This window comes from Barbus barbus (assembly GCF_936440315.1).
Source record: "Barbus barbus genome assembly, chromosome: 22".
Lineage (NCBI taxonomy): Eukaryota > Metazoa > Chordata > Actinopteri > Cypriniformes > Cyprinidae > Barbus > Barbus barbus.
The window spans coordinates 9,541,754-9,567,338 of NC_136750.1; the positions used below are offsets into that span (position 1 = coordinate 9,541,754).

The window sequence follows — 25,585 nt, forward strand, 5'->3', positions numbered from 1 at the left end:
AAATGAGTTAGGTGAACTGAAGAGAAGCACCACCAACATGGAGCTGGGAATCTAAAGGGTCTGGAGTGATTCTGGATGAAGGAATGGTCTCTGATCTCTTGTCAGGTGTTCACTAGCCTCATCAGGCATTATAGGAGAAAATTTAGAGCTGTTAAACTGGCAAATGGAGGTTTCAAAACGTATTGAATAAAAAGGTGCCGTTAATTGTGGCCAATGTGTATTAGAGAAAAACATTTATTTCATAATGATATTTCCACCCATTTTAAATTCTTATCCAATGAAAGGTTAGATTTTTGTGATTTTTTTTTAAATAAAAGATCAAAAGGATTATGCAGATTAATTTTCACAGCCTTCTTTGATCATATTTACCAAGGGTGCCGATATTTTTGGCCATGACTGTATAAAGCAGCTCTGGGGAAAACAGTGATGTCATCATCAGCTACTTCTGCCACCTTCTCAATAGACAGTCATTTCCTCTCACACAGGCACAAAACATCTGTGCCATTTTTCATCTCCTACCACTCAGGTGCACTGTGCCGAAGCTGTGCAGGCACCCTCAGGTTATGGTCGTTATAATTTAAGCTGTTGGTGGTGAAGTATTCATTTCCTCCCTGTTTCATCCAGTTCTAAAAAGAAGACATCATATTGTGGATGACACTTCAGTCTTTCTAACCTTTGCTCACCCCACCCCAGCTAACAGTTTAGTAGCTCAGTGCTTGGAGAACAAGAGGCCACTTCAGATGCCACCACAAATCCCTTTCTGCAAAAATCCTTCAATTATTAACTCCCACTCTATTGCCAGTTGCAGGCTTATGTCTGAAAAAAGGGTCACATAGTTGAGGCACCTTGATTAATCATTTAATGTACAGTGAAGAACACAAGAATAGGTGAAAGGTGCTAGCTACTGAAATTACAATGTTGGCCATGTTTCATAGCTTGTTTGCACTGCAGAAAAGACAATTACCTTATGCCCTTTCCCTTCCCCTCTAGGCATCATGGGAACTTTTACATTTTATTACCTAAGCAGCACAGGGGCCCTGGGGCCAAGACACAGAGCCATTTGCAGCCGGGTATGAAGAATGTATATCCTTGTAAAATTCCCTCTGTCATGCCTGGCCAAGCACAATTACAAATGGCATTATGTAAACCGATATATATTCTAGCTGGAATAACATTACTTGTAACTAAACACATAGTGCTCAAGGCATTGCTGGAATAGGCCACATTTTTCACCCCTGACCTGAACATTCACACATGACAGATTCAGTAGCTCACAGACATATATGCATGTTGACCATGGATACTTGGATTTGCATATGATAATTTGAGATGGCTATATACAGTTGAAACCAGAAGTGTAAACCTTGCAGAATCTGCAAAATGTTAATTATTTTACCAAAATAAGAGGGATCATACAAAATGCATGGTATGTTTTATTTAGTACTGACCTGAATAAGATATTTCAATTAAAATATATTAAGCCAATGGGCCCATAAATGAGATGTGCATTAAGCGAGGACACGCAAACGTTTATGGTGTTTATTACCACAACAACAGTCTGCCTGTCCGAGTTGAATGTGCTTCTTGTGTATCCTGCTTGTAGCAAATGATTATTATGCATTTGAAGCTGACTAGCGCACGAGCGCGAGGTCTCTCTTTCCCAGCGCGCACACACACTTCTCTCTCTGCGTCTGCTCTGTTCAGCGAGCGGCTAAAAGGAGCTGCGCTTTCAGTTAAAACACAGATATGTTGCTTCTCTAATTTTACATGCAAGTATAGCTGAAATCACAGCATAGCTATTGTCTTTGTCTTATGTGTAGCCTATTTGATTTTATCAGATGACGGCACAATTATAAATCAGGATTTTTGTGCAGATTAACATCTTGGAAGGGAGAGCTGGTTATGTAGTCTTAATGGGTCATTTTTCAGTCACTATTTCATATTCATCCTGTTGTCTGACAACAGAAACAGTAAAATATATATCAATGAAAACAGTTTTATTGAGAATTTAGCTGCATAAAAATACAATATGTGGCACATAGAGGCAAACAAATGTAATAATAAATTTCCATTTTTCATGTTCAGAAGAAGTGAGCTGCCCTGTCCTGCGAAAATGTAAACAGGTTTGTGTAAGTAAATTGCTCAGTGCAAAGAAAGAGAAGTAATGGGAACCTGGTATTTTCATTTTACCTGATAAAGTATACTTTATTATAATTGGACGGATTGCTGTTCTTACGCTAAGGGCAGTTGTGCCCTAATGGATAGAGAGTTGGACTTGAAACCTGAAGGTCGTGGGTTTGAGTCTCAGGTCCGGCAGGGGTTGTAGGTGGGGGGAGTTAATAACCAACACTCTCTCCACCCTCAATACCACGACTGAGGTGAGACCTTTGAGCAAGGCACCGAACCCCCAACTGCTCCCCGGCCCTGCAGCATTGGCTGCCCACTGCTCCGGGTGTATGTTCACTACTGTGTGTACACTTGGATGGGTTAAATGCAGAGCACAAATTCTGAGTATGGGTCACCATACTTGGCCACACACCACTTCCCTTTCCCTTTAATGAGCTGAGAGCTGCTTTGTTTATAGCCGTTACCAGGGAAACCGATATATTTCTGATGTTCCAAAAGCACCTCCTACTGGCAAAGAATGAATGTGCATTTTCAATAATAATATAATAATTTATACTTCTGTATCATCCCTTTTCTTAAAAAAAAATGGTTTAAAGGTTCAGTTGTGAGGTTTATCATTTTATAATTTATTTTGTTTTTTGTTAAAACGTCTATCTCAACGGTAAATCAATTGCTATTTCGTGGTCTACAACATGAAAGAATAAAAGTGTCTGCTAAATGAATAAATGTAAATATAAATGAAAGAATCCCATTATAACGTACATGAAAAATGTAGAAACAGTGGACACAACTATGTGGCACCATTGTGCAGCATCAAGCATCACGACAAAAAACCTCAAGGTTGATCTAGGTAAATGTGTGCAAATGTATAGGGCCCCATTCCTATTTTTTCCTGGGGCCCCCAATTCACTAAATCCACCCCTGTGTGTGGGTGAGAGACAGACACATCACACATCACAGCGGAGTGTACAGCCCGTCAGAAATCATCTTAATCGCGGCTTGTTTGCAAATACATACGAGCATCATAACATTAAAGCATGTCAACATATTATGTTACACCAAATACACAAAATAATGATCTTTAAAAAAGCATCATATGACCCCCTTTAAGACTTTATAACTTTAACGTTATTTAACGTTATAGACTACATTTACGAGGTAACTCACGAAAACAGCACATTTTGACAATTATGTGTTTTCGTCAATTGAAGCGCTACTGTGCGCTGTCTGAAGGCTGATTTATACTTCTGTGTATAAATTAGCCTTTACGGCGTAGGCTGTGTCTGCTACCCGACCCCAGCCCAACGGGTCCCGATATTCGGGTTCGGGTTAATGTTTAATGAATAGCTTCGGGTTCGGGTCGGGCTTGGGTTTGTAGCTAAACTAAAACTATATGCAGTAGACGCTCGCACACATTATTGCACACAGATATCAGAGACTGCGCAGCGCACAAACAGCACGGAAACGTTTATTAGTAAAATAGCTTCGATAGGCTACTGACTCGCAACGTTATATTTCTCTGCAATGAGGGGGTAAAATCGCTGTTTTTGAAGTAACTAAGCCTCATTGCTTGTAGAGAGAGACGTGCAGACACAGGTTCACACATGCAAATTTCATCCCTATCACTGTCTCTCTCTCTCACTAATTCAAATAAATTATATGATTAATTAATTCAAATGATTGTGATCTTACTGCATCTATGTGTCTGATTTAAAGCAGGCCAAATGCTAACAAGCCTTAACTGACGAAAATGACCATAATTTGCACGATGGAAGAATTATCATCTTGTCGTATAGACCCTTTTTCTGTAAGTAAACATTGTGACGTTTTTCTGTTTGCGGAGCTTAGGGGGAGGCAGAAAAATTCAACTGATCGCTTCTCTAACGCTAGCTAAGAAGTTTGTTAGCTTGTTTTTTTAACAATTTGTGGACAAAACCCGATTTTACCTGCATATGTAAGATCACTCACTGTGCAGGACCGTGATTGTTATTTAAATAAGTTAACTTTAGATTAGATTAGATTTAGATTAGATTCAACTTTATTGTCACTGTGCAGAGTACAAGTACAGAGCCAATGAAATGCAGTTAGCATCCAACCAGAAGTGCAAATAACAAAGTATATAAATAAATATAAAAAATGTGTATATACATTAAGTTTTATGACATATAGTGCAGGTTATGAGGTGGAGGGGGAGAGACTAGTTCAGTGCAAATGACTGTGCATACAACTTAGGTTGCGAGGAAGTATAAACAGAAGGTGCATTATAAAGTGAGGTATGTAAGTAGCATGTTTATATATGGCCAATGACCTTAACGGCATCCGGAGGTAGAAATGTGCAAAGGAATGTGCAAAATAGCAGAGGAAACAATAAGAACATTGTGAGTGAGGAGTGCAGACAGGTTATTGAACAGTGCAGTTTTTTTTTTTTTATCCATTAGGTGGTCCATCTTGGATGTAGTGTTCAGCGCCTGAGATTGCAGTTCAGTAGGCTGACAGCTGAGGGAAAGAACCTGTCCCTGAGTCTGCTGGTGTGACAGCTAAGACTCCTATAACGTCTCCCAGATGGGAGAGGAGTGAAGTCTGTGACTGGGGTGAGAGGAGTCTTTGATGATACCTCTCACTCTCCTTAGGCAGCGTTTGTGGTAAATGTCTTTGATGGAGGGTAGCAAGACACCAGTGGTGCATTGGGCAGTTTTCACCACCCGCTGGAGGACTTTCTGGTCCGAAACAGTGCAGTTGCCATACCACACTGTGATGCAGTTTGTGAGAATGCTCACAAAAGTTCAGCAGGATGTGGGGAGACAGATGAGCTTCCCTTAGTTTCCTAAGGAAGTAAAGGCGCTGTCGTGCCTTTTTGATTAGTATGGAGGTATTGAGGGTCCAGGAGAGATCCTCAGAGAGATGGACACCAAGGAACTTGAAGCTCGCCACGCGCTCCACTTCGGTCCCATCAATGTAGATGGGAGTGTGTGTGTGGTCCTTCTTAGTCTGCCGGTGGTCTATAATCAGCTCTTTGGTCTTCTGGGTGTTGAGTGCAAGGTTGTTGTTGACACACCACGTTGCTAGATGCTGGACCTCATCCCTGTAGGCTGTCTCATCATTGCCGCTGATCAGGCCTACCACCGTGGTGTCATCTGCAAACTTGATTATGGAGTTAGAGCCATGTACAGGTATGCAGTCGTGGGTGAAAAGGGAGTAGAGGATTGGGCTCAGCACACAGCCTTGTGGTACCCCAGTGTTTAGAGTGAAGACGGAGGAGGTGTGGGTACTGATTCTAACAGACTGTGGTCTGTTGGTGAGAAAGTCCAGGGTCCAGTTACAGAGGGAGGGGCTGATGCCAAGATCAATGAGCTTGGAGATCAGTGTGGATGGGATCACTGTATTGAAGGCGGAACTGAAATCAATGAATAGCATCCTGACATATGTGTTGGTTCTGTCCAGGTGCGTCAGGGCAGAGTGGAGAGCTGAGGCGATGGCATCCTCAGTCGACCTGTTGGATTTGTAGGCGAACTGGTATGGGTCCAGTGTTGGGGGCAAGCATGTTTTCAGGTGGGAAAGAACCAGCCTCTCAAAACACTTTGCAATAATGAGAGTAAGAGCAACTGGTCGGAAGTCATTGAGGGCCACTGCACCAGCATGTTTTGGTACAGGTACAATGGTGGCTGTTTTGAAGCAGTTGGGAACAATGGCTTGGGCCAAAGAGAGGTTGAAAATGTTGGTGAAGACCTCAGCCAGCTGTTTTGCACAGGCCCTAAGCACCGGGGAGGCCATCAGGGCCGGCAGCTTTGTGTGAGTTCACCTTACGCAAGGTGGCGCACACGTCACTGGTGGAAAGTGTGAGCGGCAGGTCGTCAGGTGTGAGCTCAGCTTTGATGGGTGGTTCTGTGTTTCCACGATCAAAGCGGGCATAAAAGTAGTTCAGTTCGTCAGGGAGGGTGGCACTGCTTTTTGGGGGTGTACTGTTTGCTGGTTTATAGTCTGTGAGGGCATGAATGCCTGTCCACATGCGCCGAGGGTCGTTGTTTTTAAATCTGTCCCCAATGTGCAGTTTGTAATTGTATTTAGCTGATTGAATTCCCCTCTTCAGATTGGACCTGGATAAGCTGTAAGCTTCACGGTCACCAGATTTGAAAGCGGCGTCACGTGCCTTCAGCAGGAGCCGGACTTCATTGTTCATCCAGGGTTTCTGATTGGGGTACAATTGAATTACTTTATGGGTGGTTACCTTGTCAACACATCTGTTGATATGATGCAGAACAGAGCTGGTGTAAGTGTTAACATCTGTGTGGGAGTCCAGTGTGGCCCGAGAAGCAAACAAATTCCAGTCTGTGTTCAGGAACTCCTGCTGTAGTGAAGAGTCTGCTTCTTCCAGCTAAACTTTAACAGTCCTCACAGTGGGTTTCACACGTTTGATGATGGGGGTGTATTTGGGTAGCAGGAACAGGGAGAGGTGATCAGATTGTCCAACGTGGGGAGGGGAGTTGCTCTGTAAGCATCAGGGATGTTTGTATAAACATGATCAAGAGTATTGTCTCCTCTTGTAGGGCAAGCAACGTTTTGATAAAATTTGGGGAGAGTTGTTCTCAGATTGGCATGATTGAAATCACCAGCAATAATAAAAACTCCATCCGGATATGTTGTTTGCAGCTTATTAACAACAGAAGATAGTTCTTTCATGGCTAGTTTAGCATTAGCATCCGGGGGTACATACACTGCAGCGATTATGGCAGTTGTAAATTCGCGGGGCAGATAAAAGCAGCGATCGGAGCCCCTCACTATCCGCACTGAAGCTGAAATCTTTCGCCAGTTTGGATTTTTTTTTTTTTCCGTTCACCAGTTTAGTGAAATGGTGCGCGGTGCATTATATACTTCACATGAAATGTCACGTGTCTTTACGGGTTGTGTGTGAACGCACGCACAGATTCCGGAAAATCACTGGCAGTGTGAATGAACCAAAATCTAAACGGGAACAATTGCCAGAACACATTACCCGTGTATTTTCCGGAATCTCTGTGTGAAAGGGGCTATAGAGGCAAACACCCCCACCTTTGCTTTTACCGGAGTCCACAGCCGTTCTATCAGCCCTGTAGATGTTGCGCCCCTCTAGCTCAATCGCGCTATTTGGAATGGTGTTATTGAGCCAAGTTTCTGTGAAAAGCATAATGTTACAGTCTATAAACATTCGCTGAGTGATCCGAAGTCGTAGCTCGTCGATCTTGTTTGCCAGAGATCGTACGTTAACGAGGAAGATGCTTGGTAGAGCTGGACGATGCGGATTGAGCTTTAGCTTAGCCCGCAGGCCGCTCCGCTTACCCCGTCTTTGTTTACATTTGCAGCGCCGACGACGGGCACTTCCTGTCTGATTGAATGGTTCACTCGAGCCCGGGGACCGGAGTAATTCAGGAGGTAGTAGATGAAGATCTAGTGTTGTATCCACATCGGTGTTTGTGTAGCGAAGTTTGATATCCAGTAGTATGTGACGGTTGTACGAGGTTAATGCAAAGCTATGATGAACAACTGAACTGAAAATAACTAATAAAATAATAAGTAATTTGCAAAAACTGGAGAGACGAGCCTCGCGTTGTTCACGCGCCGCCATCTTGGTCCAAACTAATCGGACGAAAACAGATTGGCCGACCTGTAAGTTACCTGACAGGATTAACGTTACCTCCGGTTGAGTGACTCATACCTATAGAGAAACCTAACGTGTATCTGTTATTGTGATTTTGCAGTGAATCTCCCATTCACTTTTTTAAAACAATAATATGATGGAAATCCATAAAATTCTGTTTTAGACATGCCATGTGGTATCTAGTTTGAGGGTTAGCATCTTGAGCTAAAGCACAAAATGGTGGAAAATGTCAACTTTGATATTGTCAACTCTGTTAGTGGTTTAAAAAGTTAAATGACAATAGAGTTGACAATGAGTAACAGAGTCAAATGTCCCCAATAACATTTAAAAGTGGCATAGGTGATTGTCTTCAGAAACATTTTTTGTTATTCTGGTTGAAAGTCTCTTCACATCCTGATAGCAATCATTAAGTTAAGTGGTCTAAATTTATTTTCTGTATTTATATATTCTGTGGAAAGTGTAGGACCAAGAAATGTTCGTCCAATCAAAATGCTCGGTCCGAGCGTTTTAATTGGCTTTCCTTCCTGCCTGTCAACGTATGTATTTGCATACCTCTGTGCACCCAGTTTGCGCAGACAGGATACGTCATCAGCATGTTCACGCACACTGTGCAGACAGAGCGAGAATGGCAGACAAACATCAACAACCCAATCTTCCTTCCTGGTATTGTAGTACTTTTACTAACTGTGTTATTAAGTTTTCTCACCGGTGAATGACACATGATGTAGCCCAGCGGTTCCCAATTGCAGTCCTCGCGCCCCCCACTCTGCATATTTTGCATGTCTTGTGCTTAGTTAACACACCTGATTCAGATAACCAGCTCGTTAGAAGAGAGCTACATGCGTGAACTGTTCCGATTGACATGCTCCCTACACAGTATTCATTGCTCCCTACTCCCTGAGAAGGGGAAATCCGTTGAAGTTTATTTCACTTCGTAACATTCATTCACGGATTTGCGCTGCGCAACGTCTTCACACACAGACGAAACTTACTAGAGAAGTGTGAAGTGTAACATAATATACTGCCCTACAAAGGCAAAAGACCTCAACTCGCCAGAGTGTGAAACTGAGAAAAATGACTTTAAAGATTTTTATTTGTCCAGCCAAATTAATTATAGGTAGGACACTGGAAATTTGGCAATTAGATGTTTTAGTAATGAAAATGATCTACATTAAAAAATTGTGGGCTCAAACGTTTTTTTGCCCCTATTTTGAACTTACTTTGTTTTACTTTAGCATTGTCTGCAAAAAGTGAGAAGTCACACCAAGGCAAAAGGCAGTAACTTCTACATTATTTGATGCTCGAAGACGTTTAGTAGAAAGTACTCTTCTATCAGTATTGGATTATGGTGATATAATCTATATGCATGCACCTCAGATGTAGTTTATCATGGTGCTTTACGATTTGTCATTGGTACAAGTGTCCGTACACATCACTGTAATTTATTTGAAATGACAAACTGGACTTCCTTGTGCTTAAGGAGAAAAAAACATATGTTGATTTTTATTTTAAAAGCTTTAGCGGATAAATTACCACAGTATATATCTAGGTTGTTGATGTACTGTACAAATATTTATAATACCATATCAACAGACAAATTTTTACTTAAGATGCCGTTCTTAACCTTTCATACAGAGATAGGTCGTTCTGCTTTTTCTAATTATGCTCCATGTGTGTGGAATGAATTACAAGGTATATTACATATGAAGTCTATACCATCTCTTGCTATGTTTAAAAATATTTTAAAGTCTGTTTATATAGAACAGTGTACATGTTTTAATAACTGATTAGGATTTGTATTGGGGGTTTTTTTATTTATTTTTTTGTCTATTGTGTGGTGATGTTTATTTCTTTGTAAATGTGTCCTTTGCTGCCTATCTTGACCAGGACTCCCTGGTAGAAGAGATATTGTATCTCAATGGGACCTTCCTGGTTAAATAAATATAAATAAAAAAATAAAAAAATAAAAAACTACACAACATCAGAAAGATCAGGCCCTTTCTGACAAAGCACGCTGCACAACTTCTTGTCCAGGCAGTTTCTAGACTGGACTACTGCAATGTTCTTCTGGCTGGTCTGCCATCAAAAACAATCAAACCTCTACAAATGATTCAGAATGCAGCGGCACGACTGATCTTCAACGAGCCCAAAAGAGCGCATGTTACACCTCTCTTCGTCTCCTTGCACTGGCTACCAGTGGCAGCTCGCATCAAGTTCAAGACATTGATGCTTGCATACAGAACTACCACAGACTCAGCACCCTCCTACTTCCACTCACTATAACAAACCTACTTCCCCTCCAGAAGTCTGAGATCTGCTAGTGAGCGACGCCTTGTGGTACCATCACAGAGAGGCTCAAAATCACTCTCCAGAACATTCTCGTTCACCATTCCTGGCTGGTGGAATAATCTTCCTACCCCTATCCGGAATGCCGGATCCCTGTCAATCTTCAAGCAACAACTGAAAACTCATCTCTTTCGGCAGTACTTGACTTCATCCTAAACTAAAAAAAAAAAAAAACTCACTCTTTCCCTCTATCTTTCTCTCCCTCCCTTACTAGCTTGTACTTATTTGAACAATGACTGACACTTGGTGTTACGAGCACTTCCTCTGTCTGATTGCCTCTTCAAGATGAATCGCTTTTTGTATTCCCCAATTGTAAGTTGCTTTGGATAAAAGCGTCTGCCAAATGACTAAATGTAAATGTAAATTTGGTTGCTGATCACCATTTACAAAAACGTTATAGTAACACCTGTATAAAATCTAGTGATCATCTCAAATAGGCTATTGCATAGTAATGTGACTGTATTAAAGGTGTTTTTTTGTTTTTTTTACCCTAACAAGCAGACTAAAAGTAAAGCATGTGACTGTTTTGCAAACAATTTATTTGCTTTGCTCAGTAACATAAAAGAATGCTAGACATAGCATAAATATTTTTTATATTGACTTGAATGAAATAGCCTAACGAACGACTTGTGGATTAATCATCTCTGACGACGTTCATCGCCATGGATTCATTTTATCTGGTTACAAGAAAAGGTAGGATATGGATTTAATTGCAAGCTGTTAGTAGGCTACTGATTTTATGATTGATCATGCATGCTATATGCTACGACATTTGAGTCCACACCATAGACTGTTAAAAATAGCATCACATAACTAACTAAAACCAAATTTATTTAAAAAAACAAACCCTTGAACTTACATCAGCATGATAAAATCTACATCAAATGACAAAAACCATGTTTGAAAAAAAATATTTGAAGTGAAATTTAATTATTTAGTTTGTCTCACGTCCCATTAGACTACATGGAGAGGGCGGGTTTTATGACCTATATTGTGACCAGCCACCTTGGGGCGATCAAATCGAAACGCAATGTATTCACTTTTTGGCGCTTTTCCACTCCGTGGTACGACTCGGCTCGCCACGGCTCAGAACAGCACGACACGGCTCAGTTTGGTTCGGGTTATGTTTCCACTGCAGTTTAGTACCGCTTTAGAGTGAGTGGGATTATTCACGTGTCGTTATAGTCGCGCCGCCTCTACTGCCGTGACTCCTGAAAAACCTTTAATTCCGCATCGCTCCATTAAGCTCTCACTGGATCCGCTCCTCGGCTATCAACGAGAGGAAAGTCTGTACTTCCTCAACAGACAACGAAACAGCCATTATTTGGTTATTAAAAGAAAGGTGCGCTCATTCAAAACAGTTGTGTTCGGTCCTTCACTGGCTGTGCTGATTTAAATCTAGCGGGTCTGTTGGTCTTGTGCCGCAAGTTCAATGACGCAGGCAGTGACGATTTTCTCCAGCCAATCAGTGATCAGCAGAGTTTACACGTCACACATCGGCGGAGGTGGTACTAAATAAAGTACCAGGTACCAGGTACTATACCCAGTGGAAAACCCCCCAAAAGTGAGCCGTACTGAACCGTACTGTGCTGTACCATGCAGTGGAAAAGCGCCATTTGAAGACTAGATGCGGCACACTTGGGCCACACACGTCCAACTAGAAGTGACAGCCTGGTGAATAATCTGCATTATAAAAAGGAAAAAAAAAAATGTTTAAAGGTTATTCAAGATTACGTATTACTGCCAAGGTATCTAGTCTTTACAGTGCTTTGTTATATGGAGCTGTTTGGTAGATTGCGATCTATCTAATTAGTTTGTCTACACCAGGGGTAGGCAACGTCTGTCCTGGAGTGCCGATGCCCTGCAGATTTAGTTCCAACCCTGAAAAAACCTCACCTGCCTGTAGTCCTAGTAATTCTGAAGACCTTGATTAGCTTGTTCAGGTGTGTTTGATTAGGGTTGGAGCTAAACTTTTCAGGACAGCAGCACTCCAGGACCGACGTTGCCTACCCCTGGTCTACACCGTAATTTAAATGCGGCAGACTTTAATGGACAGTAAAAAAAAGGCAGAACACCGTATAACTCCAATCCATAACTGTAACTTAATTTTGACGCGCAGTTAAACAAAAGCAGAACGCCGTAACTCAATTTGAGCGTTCCAAACAAAGTGAAAGAGCCATAACTGGTGTTATACAGTGTTCGGCCTTGGTTTCTCCGGGGCTTTTCGAAGTTACGGTTGAGACCACCCATTATTTTCTCGGAAAAACAACGAAATTGACTCAATATACTTATGCACATGATAAAGGATGTCTTGATTGTCCCCAAAATATCAATAACTCATTTCGACATACGCTTTGAACTGGAATCAAAATATCTGGTGATGTCCACTTCGCAGGGCACTTATGACTTACGGTCGAACAGAACAACCGTGGAAGTGATAAGATATACATATGAAATGTGCAGAGTGGGGAGGGTGCGAGGACTATAATTGGGAAATGTTGATGTAGCCTATTGTAGTAATTTAACGTTGTCTCTGGTATTCTGCTCTTTGAGCATATATGCGTTCAGGGGGCGTGGCTTTGGACGCCGATTGTAGGGAGGGTGGGACGTTCGCTTTCAGTGCTGTCAGGCTAAAGTTAGCATTTTCTGAGATCTATAAGTATTTTTCATTATCATTATGTTTATTTTGGATTCTGGGTCATTTTACTGTAAATAATACATTTGTTGTATATCATTACAGGCTAAAGAAATTGAATTACAGGTAAATTAAACACTCAGCAGCAGAAAGGCAAGGACAAACGAGGGCACAGCGACATGCTGACCCTGTAAGAAAGGCAGAAAATAGACAAAGATAGATGGCACAAAAGGAAAAAAACATCACTACTCAAAATACAAGCTTGTTTTACTCTAATGTTTATAAATACTAATGTAAACATATAGCTTCAAAGGAAATCTAAAATTCTTGCAAACTGCTATTCCTTGAATCAAGAGCTCTGTCTTTTATTGTCTATAAAAAACTTGCATAGTGCACATTTAAATACTAAATAAAGACATATGGGCAGAAACTGCCAATAACTGATTTGCATGCCCAGGGTGAGGGAGCAGCTATATCCTTTTATTTTCCAGAACTTCAGACACATGAAGTTAATTTTCAATTACATGTAAGATCTGTAATTCACATGTATCTTATAAAATTAAATAGTTGTTACATTTAAAATGGTTTCAGTTTCAGAATCTGGCAGAAAATATTGCTGTTTTTGGTCTTTTAACTACAGGTGGTCAATTCTGTTTTCTGATGTCAACTCTGTTACCATCAATGTCAACTCTGTTTGTTTAAAGTTTTGCTTTAAATTAGGGCCGGGACTTTAACGCGTTAATTTAGATTAATTAATTACACAAAAATAACGCGTTAAATTTTTTTAACGCATTTTAATCGCACTTATTTTTGCACCGCGGAACGTTTCTCACTGGATGAGTTTCGGCGGACCGATTATACTGGAGCACCTACTAGCGTTCAGACAAAAGACGCAAAGAACGGACTTGCGTTCTCGTGGAGACCGGTCTTGCCTATGAGGCGCCGGGCTTGACAAAAGTCAAGCGAACACGGGAAGAGTGCGCGAGAGAGAGCTTCCTTGGAAGAACGAACTCGGAAGGACACGAGAACACAGAACGCACACTTATGAGAACTGAGATGTAACTTACTGCGTTCCTGCTTAACTGACCGCATAGTCTCAGCATAAGAAACGGCCAATGAACAATCAATATTACAAAATGTCATAACTTATTAAAACATTTCATACTATTATAGATATTACTTTCATATAATTGTACTGTGTTTTATTTTACAGCGTTATATGTTTTACTGTTAAGATTAATTTTAATATGCCAATAAAAATGCAGACTTTCTCCGGGTCTTATAACTTTATTAAAATTAACCAAAACAAAACGATAAATGTTTACTTTTTTTTTTTTTAACAGGGACAATGCAGTATAACATTGCTACAATTTCATGCAGCCGATGCTCTACATATAGGCTTCTAGCCGGAGGCTAATTTGCAGCCCCAGTCCCTGGTTGGGCTAAAAAAAACAAAAAAAAAACACACAAATGAAATAAAATAAAATAAACAACTAAAACTATGTACCACCATCAATGTTCACATATCTGCTTTTGTTTGAACCACTTTTTCAGTTTTGTTTGAAAAATATTCAACTGTGTTTGCATTTTCAATTCAGCTGACAGGCTGTTCCATAACAACGTACCTTGAACTGAAAATGTAGATTGTGCAAATTTAGTTTTTCTCTGTGGTATTATACAGTTCTGTGTAGTTGCACCTCTTGTAGCGATCCCCTTACTACTCTGTTTTGATATTAATTTGCATATAACTTTTGGCGCAAGATTATTTAAACATTTTAATAAAAGATGAATTTATAAAATTTTCAAAACTAAGCAAACTATATTTTTGTAAAATGCTACAGTGATGCCATCTGGTTGGTTTCTTATCCAAAACTTTTAGTGTTTGTTTATATAGGGATCTGACAGGTTTAATAGTCAGTTGAGAAACCTGACTCCAGACAGTCACACAGTAAGATAAATGTGATAAAATCATTGCATGCATGTATAACTTGGCTGCTTTCAAGGATATATATGGTCTAATCATGTAAAAACAATTCAGATTTGTTTTGATTGTTCTACATAGCTTCTTAACATGCATATCAAATTTCAACTTGAAGAGCCGTTAAGTATTTGTGAGAGCGACTTTAAAGCTGACAGGCTTCCGTACACCGGCCACCCACAGCGTTTTCTGGGATTTCTAACGGCTCGATTCTCTCAAGTCTGCACTCGATGCATCCTCAGTTTCAAGAACATATCCGGGCACTTTCATGCATCCTCTACACTTGCATTCTTGAGAATTGGAACTGAACTTCGACGGTTAATGATGACGTAGAACGAGAACACAAGGACGCAAGATCGCTGAAGAACGCATATTGAGAAACAGCCAAAAACAAACCACAGTGAACATGGACAAAGAAGCTGATGAGACTGCTTTGGTTGGCCCTGTGGATGGGAAATTTAAAAATCCATATAAAAAAACTTACTTCTCACTGTTCTCAGGTCAAATATTTATATGCGATTAAAATGCGATTAATTTCGATTAATTAATTACAAAGCCTCTAATTAATTAGATTAATTTTTTTAATCGAGTCCCGGCCCTACTTTAAATATGATAATTATATGTGTTTTATTGTTAACAAATTGATCAGAAGCTAATTAGTCTAAATGGTACAACTACTACATGAAATTTTTAAGAATTTAATTCATTTTTAAAGCTATGTTTAGAGAAAATGCACACCATGTTGGCAACTTTTCAATTAAACGTGTTGATATTTTTACTCTAAAACAAAAAGTCTATATATTTTTAGGTTTAAAGTTGAATTACTGGATTAAGAGACAGATGTTCTTCTAGGGAGGACAGTGTTTTAAATTGTGTCACATTTGTTAACTGTATATATTTGACCCAATTTGTCTACAACAGAGTTGACAGATCTTTCTGTTAGTACATTGATTTTCAGAATATATATTTAAAATCTTACAAGTTTAAGATCAGCAAATATAGAAAATATTAAATTTAAAGCAATTCTGGAATGAGTCCAGATATATATATTGGGGGCGGCACGGTACACAGATGCCACGGTTCGGGGGTCACAGTTCGATACATTTTCGGTACAACAGGGGAAAAAATAAATATACTATGCTAGGTTCCTTTTCATTTATTTTGAACAGACAGTAAATTTATTTGACCTTGTTTGTAACAAAAAACTTATGAGGTAATAACCAAACACTTTCCCACTTAGGGTTTCTAGCAAATTTAGACCAATAAGCAATAGAGCAAGGCTTAGCAGTAACCTCCTTTAAGAATAGAGCGTGAATAGATTTGTTAATTGTAGTCTGTGAAAAACAAATTTTACCACATATTGTATCAGTTAGATTGATTATGGGCATATCAACTAATATCACATCTCTAAATAAGGAAACAACATCCGAATTAATTGCAGAGAGAACAAGAGAGAATTCCTTGGGAGTCACTGGAAAATTAAAGTGTACAAGAAACTCATCATAAGTCATAAGATACCCTTGAGTGTTAAACAAATGAGATACTAAAACAATACCCTTATCAAACCAGCTTTTCAAAAAAATACTTTTGTGCTTATACAAAATACAACGATTGTTCCAAATAAAATAACGCTGTGGAGAGAAATTGTGCTTGTAGATCTATTTCCAAGCCAACAAGGCTTGAGCATGAAAGGTAGATAGTTTTAATGGCAATTTCTCAATCTTATAATCAAACATTAATAGAAAAGAAAGACCCCTCGAGTTGGTCAAAAATAAAATTAGGAATAAAAGAGGTTTATTCAAACAAAATTTTAACCAATTAATTTTGAGAGTGTTATTTAAAGTAGAGAAATCCAAAAAGTCAAGTCCACCGTTTTAAGAGAATTTACGACAACAGATTTACGAATATAGTGCACACGATTCTTCCATAAAAAAAAAAATAAAGTCTGATCAATAGTATTAACAGTTTTATTGTCTAAATGTATAGTTGAAGCAATATAGGTCAGTCTAGAAATTCCTTCTGCTTTTGACAGAAGAACTCTACCTCTAAGGGACAAGTCCCTTAATAACCAAAGATTAAATTTTCTTTTTATCTTTTCAAAGGCAGGGTTCAAATTCAGGGAAACTCTATCTTGTTAATTTTTCGAAATGATAACGCCTAATTAATTAACATTTTTTAAAAGGGAGAAAAGATAAAAAGGGAGGAATTTTTTTAAACTAAAATGTCATTTTTTTTTATATTAAGGTACAAACCTGAAGCATTAGAAAACAACTGAATAGTTTTAATTGCCTGATGAACCTGGCTTGGATTTTTTTAAAACAGGGCTGTATCATCCGCTAGTTGAGTAATTAAAATACTTCTACCAGCAATATGAATTCCTTCTAGCTTACTATCCTTAATTAAATGACAGAAGACTTGAGCTACAATAAGAAAGAGGTATACGGATGCTGGACAACCTTGCCGAATACCTCGCTCTAAAAGAAATCTCTGTGTAGTGTCATGTCCTAATTTCACTGAGCTATTTCCCCCAGCATACAACGTTTTCATCGCATTACAAAAAAAAAGGCCCGAAACCAAAACGCTCTAAACAAAACAAAAAAAAATGAAAGGATACTCAATAGTGTCAAAAGCTTTGAGGAAGTCCAAAAACAGAATTAAACTATCGTCCTCAATAAGTTCAGAGTAATCAATGAGGTCAAAAACAAGTCTAATATTATTAAAGATATGACGATTTTTCATGAAACCTGACTGATTTTCATCAATAATGGAGTTCAAAATCAACTTAAAACGTTTAGAGAAAATAAGACCAAACAATTTATAATCATTATTAAGAAGGCTAAAAGGTCTCCAATTGTCCAAGAGAAGAGTGTCCTTTTATTTAATACCTAAACCTAAAATGACACCTTGCTTCATACTAACAGAAAGCTCAGAGTAATTTAAACTCTCTGTATACACTTGCAGGAGGAACGGAGATAACAGCTCAGAATATAACTTATAAAATTCAGCCGTTATCCCATCACTACCAGGCGACTTGTTATTTTTTAACTGTAAAATTGAATCCTTAACCTCATCGATAGTAATTGGCGAGTCGCATAACATTTTTTCATCATGACTAATAGTATTAACATTACCCAGATGTTTACTGAAAATGTCCAGATCAGCTAGATTAAATTTAGATTTATACGAATTTGAGTAAAACTTATAGCAAAATTGAGAAATTTCTTTAGGATTTTCTGAGACAAACCCTCAAATATATAATTGACAAATAGAATTATGTTTAGCCCTATTTTTCTCAAGCTTAAAAAAATAGGAGAGTCAAATAAGACATTTGTTCTCCGTGTTCAAGTGCCTTGATCTTATAAAAGCACCTTCTGCTATTATTTTATACATTTCATCCAACTTAATTTGTAAATCAACTAAATAAGTTCTTTGACTATCGGACAAATTTCCGGGCAAGATCTTGGTAATAGACGAGATTTCACTAACAATATTAACTTCAAGACGTTTTAATTTAGCCAAATTACCACTACATTTTCTGAGGTATTTCCCAGTTTCATATTTTAACAATTCCCAGTTTAAACCAAAATAATGTTCTCGTTTTGCTTTGCTCCAATAGAAACCCAAAAGTCTATCCAGCTCTGATTAACCTCATTGTCAATAAATCCAGACATGTTCTGTGTCTGAGGATTGTACTGAATGTGTTTCTTTATAGCCATGGCATCCAACATCAGAGTTACACATCCATATTTAGCTGGGTCTTCCTTTTGTCGTCTTTTCAGCATGTCCAACATCATCATGTTGAGGCCAGGCTTGGCATCCACAGAACTCATCCACCTTCATAAAATGAAAAAGTAGTTATTTAATGTATTAAAGCAGTGGTTCTCAAAGTGTGGTACGCGTACCACTAGTGTTATGTGAGCTTTATAGTGGTATGCAGAGGAATCTCTGAATTAAATATAAATTAGACCGCGTATCCACCAAAGCATTTTTTTTTTTTAATTTTAATTGTTTTAAATGGGAGCGTCTTTTTTCATGTTGAGCACTCGGGCGTTTTTTTCTCTGCACCGAGAGTTGAAGAATGCTCACAGTGGAGGGACTAATACCGTCACACCCTGCTTGTACTACGACTGAACAACAATGGAGAAGTTAATATTGCTTGTCTCCGAGTATTTATGCCATATTACTTCAGTGGATATTCCATATCATAGCAACCACAACGTCTCAACTGAAAGAAAAAACTAAAATACGCTGCCCTCTCAAGCGATCACAGCTGGGCGTTTTCAGCTGGACACGTGGCCTTATTGTTGTTACTTGCCGCTACACATACTGTGTTATTTTTTTATTTTTTTTAATCAAGTGCTTTTTCATTTAAAAGTTAAATAAAAACTGTACTGTACTTAAATAAAGATTAAATGAAATTGTATTGTAGCTACTTAAGTTAAATAAAAACGTACTGTACTTAAATGTTAAGTACGATACATTTTCATTTAATCTTTAAGTACAGTTTTTTTTAACATTTAAGTACAGTACAGTTTTATTTCACTTTTAGGTACAATATATTTTAATTTAATAATTACGTTTTTTATTTACCTGGAAGTAAGCACAGCGCAGTGTTAATGTTAATGTTCAAACTGTGTATTTACAATGTTTTAAGAGGCTGCTAAATAATCTTATTAGGAATAAAACATTTTGTTGTTGTTTTTAAACTGTGCATAGTGCTACTGCATTTTAATGTTGGTCATAATGGTAGTACTTGGAAAGCCAAATATTTTCTGAGGTGGTACTTGTAAAAAGTTTGAGAAGCATTGTATTAAAGTATTTTGTAAAAGTGCAATCAATGAAATGAAGAATGCCTCTGTAATGTATGTGAATGTGGGAGACCAAGATGAAGAGACTTCCTCAAATAGTTACAGGCTTTTTGACCATGTAAATGAAGAGTGAGGACAAACTCCCTCTGTTCTTTTGTGTACTCATGGCCCTTTTTTGATAAGAGGTCTACCGGAAGATCTGAAATTAATTTAGAACAGACTAACTAGTAAGTGCTCTTCCCATAAAAAAAAATCTAAAAAGATGTTATTTTCATTTTACTAGAATAGAAACTGAGTCTCTCTTTCTGATATTCATTTCTGAGGTTCTTTCTCTTGAGATCCTCTAGAAGATCATGTACAGTCTTTGCCCTCCATTCCTGGTCCTTCACATTCCTCAACTTGTGCTCCAAACTCTCCACTCTAGCCAAGGCTTCACAGAGTCTGGTCTTTAGACCAGTGGGAGATGCAAGCAATGCATAGGAGTGGTCCTATTAGAGAAAATAATGAAAACATTTTGAGTAATGTTAATTTCACACAAAACACAGCCTCAGCTGTTTGGTGCATAACTAGTACAATGTCCTGTCAGCCGGCTTGCATTCTTAAACATGCTGGTGTTGAATATGCTTCCCTGGCTGACGCTGACACACACACACATACACACAAAACCCCTCTCCTCACACACACACACACACACAAACAAACACCCACTATGATAGCAGTGGGATTGAGAGAAGAGGTTAAAGGACTATTCTCATCATAATTATCTCATCATTTACTCAGCCCCCTTCCATCCCGGATGTGTAAGACTTGTTGTTTTGAACACAAATATTAGGATTTTAGAGTTTTTAGATGAGTACGTTGATAGAATGGAAGACGACAAAAAATTGTGTAAAAATCTCCAGTTCATGATCAAGCCAACATTGAAAATCATACACATACCATCTGGGATGAAATTAGAGTAAATAAATTAAAACAATTTTTCATTTTTGTGAGGGACAATTGTTTAATCTTCAATCCCCCTGCCATCACAGTGTTTGTGCTTGTATGTATATCATTCAATGTGTGCAAGTGTATATGTGAATGTGTCTGAAAACAGTGTCAGAGAGAAACAGATAGGATTGAATATGACCATAGCCATAATGCTCACATTTCTTCTAGTCTTAATACTCTCAACATTAGGCAGAGGAGGTTCGATCTCTTGGAAATCCTGAGAACAGTCCACTGGCCAACTCTCCTTGGCTTTCCTTGAGGCCTCTGTTTTCCTTGTTGCCACAGGATAAAATAAATATGAAATATCTATTTAATGACAAGTATCAAATCCTTGTAATCCAGTGACGATAAAACCTACTCTTTGTAGATGGGGGGGGGGGGGGGGGGGGGCTGAAGATCAATGGTTTAGCTCCATCCCTTATCCTCACAATTTGACCTGTCCTGTCAAAGTCCTCTGGCTTGAAGTGCTCACTGCATAGCACGGAGGACTCGCTTGCAGAAAAACCTTCCCTTCTTAGAGCTACTTCCCACTGCCTCCTCAGCTGTATGTTTTTGGGAAACCTTCAATAGGTTGTTTGCAAACACGTGATTCTCATGATGCGCGAAATGTCGCTGGAGGGCAAGAAGTAATTTTTTCTCCGACTTAAGAATGATATTAACACCAACTGTTCTTTCTGTTTAGAAAACAATGAAACTTCTTTACATTTATTCTGGAATTGCTCTTACACAACATTATTCTGGTGTGACATTCTTGACTTTATCAAATGTTATCTAAAAAGAAATAAACCTCAATGAGTCCAAATCCTGAGTAATGGAAATAATATAAAATTATTGCTGACCCTAACCTGATTCTGCCACCTCCCACTCTATTCACTTCCTAAATTGTCATATAGTGGAAAAAATCCATAGACGCTTATAGTAAGTGTCTCTGGCAACACGGCTGAGGCTGCGCCTAACCTGCCTTCCGTTTCCATCATACTCCTTCCATTTCCACTATACTCTCTCACACATACATATATTCTTCTCTTACATATACATATTTTCTTTAGACATACATGCATTTTCTTTACATTCATTTTTTATAATATTAAATGTATACTTTGAATACATTTCCATAAGAGCAAAATGTATAAATGTGTGCGTAAAATATATGAATATAAGAGGTAAATATATGAATGTGAGCATTAAAATATGTGACTATGAGAGCAAAAAATGTATGAATGTGAAAGGAGAATGTAAGTGTGTGAAAGTAGAAATATATGTATGTGAAAAGAGAATATAAGTGTGTGTGAAAGCACCAGAATTAATTATGGCTTGTATGGCCCCTCATACATATGCGTGTATATATATGAGGTTACGTCCACACGAAGACGGGTTTCTCCGTATCCGATCTTTTTTTTTGCCTCAAATTCCGTAAACACGGAGTCGTCTCAGGAAATATCTGCGTCCACACGGAATCACTGAAACCGACTGAAAACGATGTAGTACACATGCCGGACCAATATGTGGCGCTGTAATTCTGCCACAGAGATACACAAAAAAACAGAGAAGAAGACTTGGACCATGTGCGTAAACCTTGCGCGCTGAATATAAACTAACACACAAAGCAGAAGATTTTGCTTTAATAAAACTAATGAGCTCAGTAGGTTCTGCAGCACGAACACAGGCACGCAGTCTGACATTGTTGTTGTTGTTGTCGCTGTTATGTGACGTAGCAATGTCTGATTAGGGGCGAGACGTGGGCTGATGACGTCATCGTTTCAGAAAATATTCGGATTCGCCGCCCACACGAAAACATAAAAACGGCGTTTTCAAATTTATCCACCCTGGGACCCGGTTTCAAAAATGATCGGTTTCACTCTTCGAAAACGCCGGTTTCGTGTGGACGAAACGCCTATACGGTAAAAAATTTATGCGTATACAGAGAAACCCGTCTTCGTGTGGATGGGGCCTAAATTAGTAGCAACTGTTTGAGGTCGTTAGCTGTCATAAAGACACCTGTGCACCCCACAATCAGCCAAAGTCTAAGTAGCAACATGGGCAAAACCAAAGAGCTGTCAAAAGACACAAGAGACAAAATTGTAGACCTTCACAAAGCTGGAAAGGGCTACGGGGCAATTGCCAAGCAGCTTGGTGAAAAAAGAACAACTGTTGGAGCAATTGTCAGAAAATGGAAGAGGCTAATGATGACTGTCAATGTCCCTCGGACTGGGGCCCCACGGAAGATCTCTCCTCGTGGGGTATCAATGATGCTAAGAATGGTGAAGAATCAGCCCAGAACTACACGGGAGGAGCTGGTCAATGCCGTGAAGAGAGCTGGGACCATCGTTTCCAAGGCTACTATCAGTAATACACTAAGACGTCATGGTTTAAAATCTTGCATCGCACGGAAGGTTCCCCTGCTTAAGTCAGCCCATGTCCAGGCCCGTCTGAAGTTTGCCAGGGACCATCTGGATGATCCAGAGGAGTCATGGGAGAAAGTCCTGTGGTCAGATGAGACCAAAGTAGAACTTTTTGGTCTTAACTCCATTCGCCGTGTTTGGAGGAAGAAGAATGATGAGTATCATCCCAATAATACCATACCTACAGTGAAGCATGGGGCTGGAAGCATCATGCTCTGGGGGTGTTTTTCTGCACAGGGGACAGGACGACTGCACTGTATTAAGGAGAGGATGAACGGGGCCATGTATTGTGACATATTGGGCAAAAACCTCCTTCCCTCAGTCAGAGCATTAAAGATGGGTCATGGCTGGGTCTTCCAACATGACAATGACGCAAAGCACACAGCCAGGAAAACCAAGGAGTGGCTCCATAAGAAGCATATCAAGGTTCTGGAGTGGCCTAGCCAGTCTCCAGACCTAAATCCAATAGAAAATCTTTGGAGGGAGCTGAAACTCTGTGTTGCTCAGCAACAGCCCCGAAACCTGACAGATCTAGAGAAGATATGTATGGAGGAGTGGGCCAAAATCCCTCCTGCAGTGTGTGCAAACCGGGTGAAGAACTACAGGAACCGTTTGACCTCTGTAATTGTTAACAAAGGCTTCTGTACCAAATATTAAATTTTTTTGACTCAAGTGATCAAATACTTATTTGACACAGTAATTCACAAATAAATTGTTAAAAAATCATACAATGTGATTTCCGGATTTTTATTTTTAGATTCTGTCTCTCACAGTGGAAATGCACCTATGCTGAAAATTGTAGACCCCTCCATGATTTCTAAGTAAGAGAACTTGCAAAATCACAGGGTGATCAAATACTTATTGACCTCACTGTATATATATAAAGCGCACCGGATTAAGGCGCACCTTCAATGAATGGCCTATTTTAGAACTGTTTTCATATATAGGGCGCACCGGATTATAAAGCGCATAGAATAGAAGATACTGCAGTCAAACGTTTGACTGGGTTTGCGTTATGCATCCACTAGATGGAGCTGTGCTAAAGGGAATGTCAACAAAACAGTCAGATAAAGTCAAACTTTATTAAGCGTTCTGACAACTCCGTTCACTCCCATGGTAACGTTGTTCAAACGTTGATGTGCATATTAACAATAACGATTAACGATCACACCGGTGTGATTAGAACCTTCAGTGAGTCACGTCATCAACTGCTGAATTCAAATCTTCTTTCGCGCGTTGGCTGCCGAGCGCTTGTCATATTATCACAAATATACAGTGTTTTCAACCATATAATGCTTATTTTAGGTTTCAGACATTTAAAAACACATAAGTACAAGCAAAACCATACATTTATAGTTTGTAAAATACACGCTGATGTCTATGGAAGCAGCAATAATGATCCTTACAAATATAATCTGACAACATGTTTTATTGATATCATATACAGATTGTGTAGATAACTTTAAAGTTTACTCTGCTCTTCTCCCAGTTTAACCGGAGACTTACTTTAAGGTTTTTCGGGAAGAGAGGATGAATTTACATGGTCTTATTCCCACAGCTCGGATTCAGCGCGAACAAACATGGCGGCGCCCATCACCCGGTATAGATCAACTAACACAGTGATTATAAAAGTATTTTTAAACTACCAAATAAATTTACTTTCACATATTTGAGAATCGGAATATCAGATATTTCATAATATTGTGAGTATGTTTGTGAATATTAATAATTAAAGAAAGGAAAAAACAAAGTAAAAGCGATCCATGTGTCATACAGCGCTATTGTTGCTGCGGTGTGTCACATGACAAGCACGACGCGTCGCCATGGAAACAATAAGGCTATACATTCGAAAATAACGGTCGCCTGAAAAAAACTCACGCTGGGGGCTCAGCTAGAATATTTTAAACTCACGTGTGAAAAGGATATATAAGGCGCTCCGGATTATAAAGCGCACTGTCGTTTTTTGAGAAAATTAAAGGCTTTTAAGTGCGCCTTATAGTGCGGAAAATACGGTGTGTGTGTGTGTGTGTGTGTGTGTGTGTGTGTATGTGTATGGGTGATTCTTAGACTATGAGCACTTTATGTTCTTTGGTCATATTTTTACAAATACATATAATTAACAATAAAACCACCTTAAAAACTTTTTACTACCTTTCTATTATGATTTTTTCATACTTTTCAACCTCCTTATAGGTGTCAAAATCACTGTTTTCTCCTTGTCACACACCCAGACTTTTAAACTTCAACAATGAAAATACAGTTTAAAAATATTACTTATCTGGTAACTATTAATGTACCTGAATTAAGCACTAGTAAAATAATTACAATACATTATAGAATTTAATGTGAGACCACTATCAATATTACTTTTTACACAAAATATAGCTGTTGCACAGTATTAGTGTCATTTCCACCACAACACTGTAATGTCCCTTTAAAAAGTTTGTGTGAAAGATTGTTTAGGTGGTTTCTATGGAAATGTTCAGTGACATCAGAGCACATGTTGGACATGGAGGGAATTAAAATTTTCATCAACAACAAATGAAGAAAATTCAAGGTAAATATTGCTTGATCAGTTAATATATTTATTGTACGTCATTTCCAAACATGCTGTACCTTCAAGGGTGTTTTTAAAAAGCGAAACATTTACAGTTAAATAAGAGTATT

General features: G+C 38.8%; 1 protein-coding gene across 1 annotated transcript; it reads right to left on the reverse strand.

Annotated features, from left to right (window-relative positions):
* Positions 1-5,878: 5,878 nt before the first annotated feature.
* On the reverse strand, positions 5,879-21,490 carry LOC306888274 (uncharacterized protein; the record flags this gene model as incomplete). The annotated part of the gene is made up of 7 exons (XM_079446471.1): positions 5,879-6,499; positions 18,366-18,552; positions 19,572-19,725; positions 19,807-20,014; positions 20,698-20,822; positions 20,875-21,077; positions 21,474-21,490. The coding sequence occupies 7 exons, from the start codon at positions 21,488-21,490 to the stop codon at positions 5,879-5,881; spliced, it is 1,515 nt and encodes a 504-aa protein (XP_079302597.1).
* Positions 21,491-25,585: the final 4,095 nt, after the last annotated feature.